Raw genomic sequence first — 2057 nt, 5'->3', positions numbered from 1 at the left:
CCTTTTATCGCGCCTTGCTTGTCGCGGCTGGCCGCCCGCGACAAAAGGCCCTAACCACCCGGATCAAAAGGCCTGTTTTCCACTAGTGATAGCTACTCCCTCCGTTTACTAATTTAAGATGTTCTACAAAGCTGGTTTAGCTTTTCAAAACATCTTATATTAATGAACATAGAAAGTAGTATATATCTTTGATCGATTAACTAAATAATCAGTTGAATTGGATGATGGAGCGGTAGCTGGCGTTGGGCTCCCAGTTGACGGGGATGACCTTGTCGGCAACGAGCATCTTCCCGGACTCGTTGGTGATGCGCAGAGAGAAGGGCCCCTGCATGGGGTGCCATGTGTCCATCCTCCAGATGGATCCCCACGACTCCTTCATCGGCACCCACTGCCCCGTAGGCGACATGCCATCTTTGCCGGTGGTGTCCGGCCGTGACTCCATTATGTCCACCTGCACCACGTCGCCATCGCCGTCCTCGTACTCCACCAGGATCGCTAAGTAGTTCGGGTTCGACCCCTGCTCCACGTGGAACGTCACCGTCAGGCCCGGGTACACGCAAGGCACCCTGCACATTCATTCAGCAATGCACTACATCAGTTACAACTTACAACACAGTTTACATGTCGTGTTTTGGCGTGTCGTGTCAATGTAGCTCGAGCGGCACAGATTCCATGAAATCTCCTATGAGTGGCAATCATATGGTTGAGTGCTACGTTGCTCGATGTCACAAGTGGCACCATATATATATTAGCGACAAAGAACATCAAAAGCTACTACGACGCTGATGTCGCGGTTTGTTGCTTGTGTTAATTGAGAAAGAAAATGACACGCCGGCCGCATGCACTAGCGAGCTAGTACTAGTATCTTTTCTCGGTCCCCGACTCCCTATGCCGTTCTAGCCGATCCTCGTCGCCGCGCGCCTTCATGAAGGAAGTTTGTTGCAATTTGGCGTGGCACGACGACGATGCAAAGATGGCTTTGTTGGCGGTTATACTTCCCCATCTAGCTTTTGTTTTCTAGTTTGTGCATGCAGAAGCAGCCGGGGCGTCGCAGAGTAAGCAAGTGACGCGCGGTGGATACGTGTAGCTTCTATAGCTAGCCATGGATGTCGCTAGTGCGAGGTTAGCGGTGTGGAGATATAATGACGGTGACGGCGGCAATACAGGTAGGCGTTGTGGTACCTCTTGAACTGCATGTCGATGATGCCGGCGTGGCGGAGCTGGTCGTTCCGGCCCGGCAGCGCCATGGCGCCGAAGGCGGTGCCGCTGAGGTCGAAGTGGTAGCGGGCAACCGGGTAGTAGTTCATGTCCGTGATGATCACCGTCTCCGGCACGCCCGAGCATGCCGGGTGGTTCTGGGCCACGCACCGTATCTGCATTTTTCCATTGCCACAACGATCCAATATCAGTGAGTAGTAGTGCTGCGAATGTCAGTTGCGGTTAACGGAGTACGTACCTGGTAGCATGAGCCGCAGCCCTTGCCGTCCTTGAAGAGCGGCTCGTTGCCGCAGGATGTCATGGCGGAGAAGGGTGGCAGGTTGACGTTCTTGAAACCGCAGGCGCCGCCGTTGTCGTCGGGGCCGGCGCCGGTGGGCGCGCCGTACCAGGTGGCCCTGGCGTCCAGCCAGCCGCCGGTGTAGGCATTGGTGCCGTTGGCGCTAGAATCTGGCGCGGGCGGACTAGGCGCCACGAACGGTGCTGGAGTGGTGACAGGAGGGGTCGCGCTGGGCGGAGAAGAAGGAGGGGCGCAGCAGCCATGGGCGGCCAGGCAGAAAAGCAGAGCAGTCGCAACGGCAACGGAGAAGGATGACATCGCGATTGTCCTGGTGATGTGCCGGACCGCGCTGGGCAATGGCCATATTTATAGTGGACGCATGGCATGATTGGTTGCGGACGGAGGGAGTTGCAGATATAGACAGGTCAGTAGCAGACGAGGAGCCGTGATTGCCAATATGATTGCAGAATTGGTTCACATGCGGATGGAGCAGCTCGGCTTCAAGGTCACGAGAACACCTTACTATACATTGATACATACATATTCCGTTCTCTTGCCGTCC

At 55.3% G+C, this 2057-nt stretch overlaps 1 protein-coding gene across 2 annotated transcripts; it reads right to left on the bottom strand.

Annotated features, from left to right (window-relative positions):
- Positions 1–208: 208 nt before the first annotated feature.
- LOC124701144 (expansin-B7-like) lies at positions 209–1813 on the bottom strand. Of its 2 annotated transcripts, XM_047233190.1 has the most exons (4): positions 1719–1813; positions 1457–1637; positions 1183–1373; positions 209–566 (listed from the first exon to the last, which is right to left on the bottom strand). In XM_047233190.1, the coding sequence occupies exons 1-4, from the start codon at positions 1811–1813 to the stop codon at positions 209–211; spliced, it is 825 nt and encodes a 274-aa protein (XP_047089146.1). The 2 variants fall into 2 exon arrangements, with proteins under 2 accessions (XP_047089146.1, XP_047089145.1); XM_047233189.1 differs by having other exon boundaries at positions 1457–1813.
- Positions 1814–2057: the final 244 nt, after the last annotated feature.

The sequence above is a fragment of the Lolium rigidum genome, chromosome 3, assembly GCF_022539505.1.
Source record: "Lolium rigidum isolate FL_2022 chromosome 3, APGP_CSIRO_Lrig_0.1, whole genome shotgun sequence".
Lineage (NCBI taxonomy): Eukaryota > Viridiplantae > Streptophyta > Magnoliopsida > Poales > Poaceae > Lolium > Lolium rigidum.
This window is presented reverse-complemented; position numbering and strand designations above follow the sequence as displayed.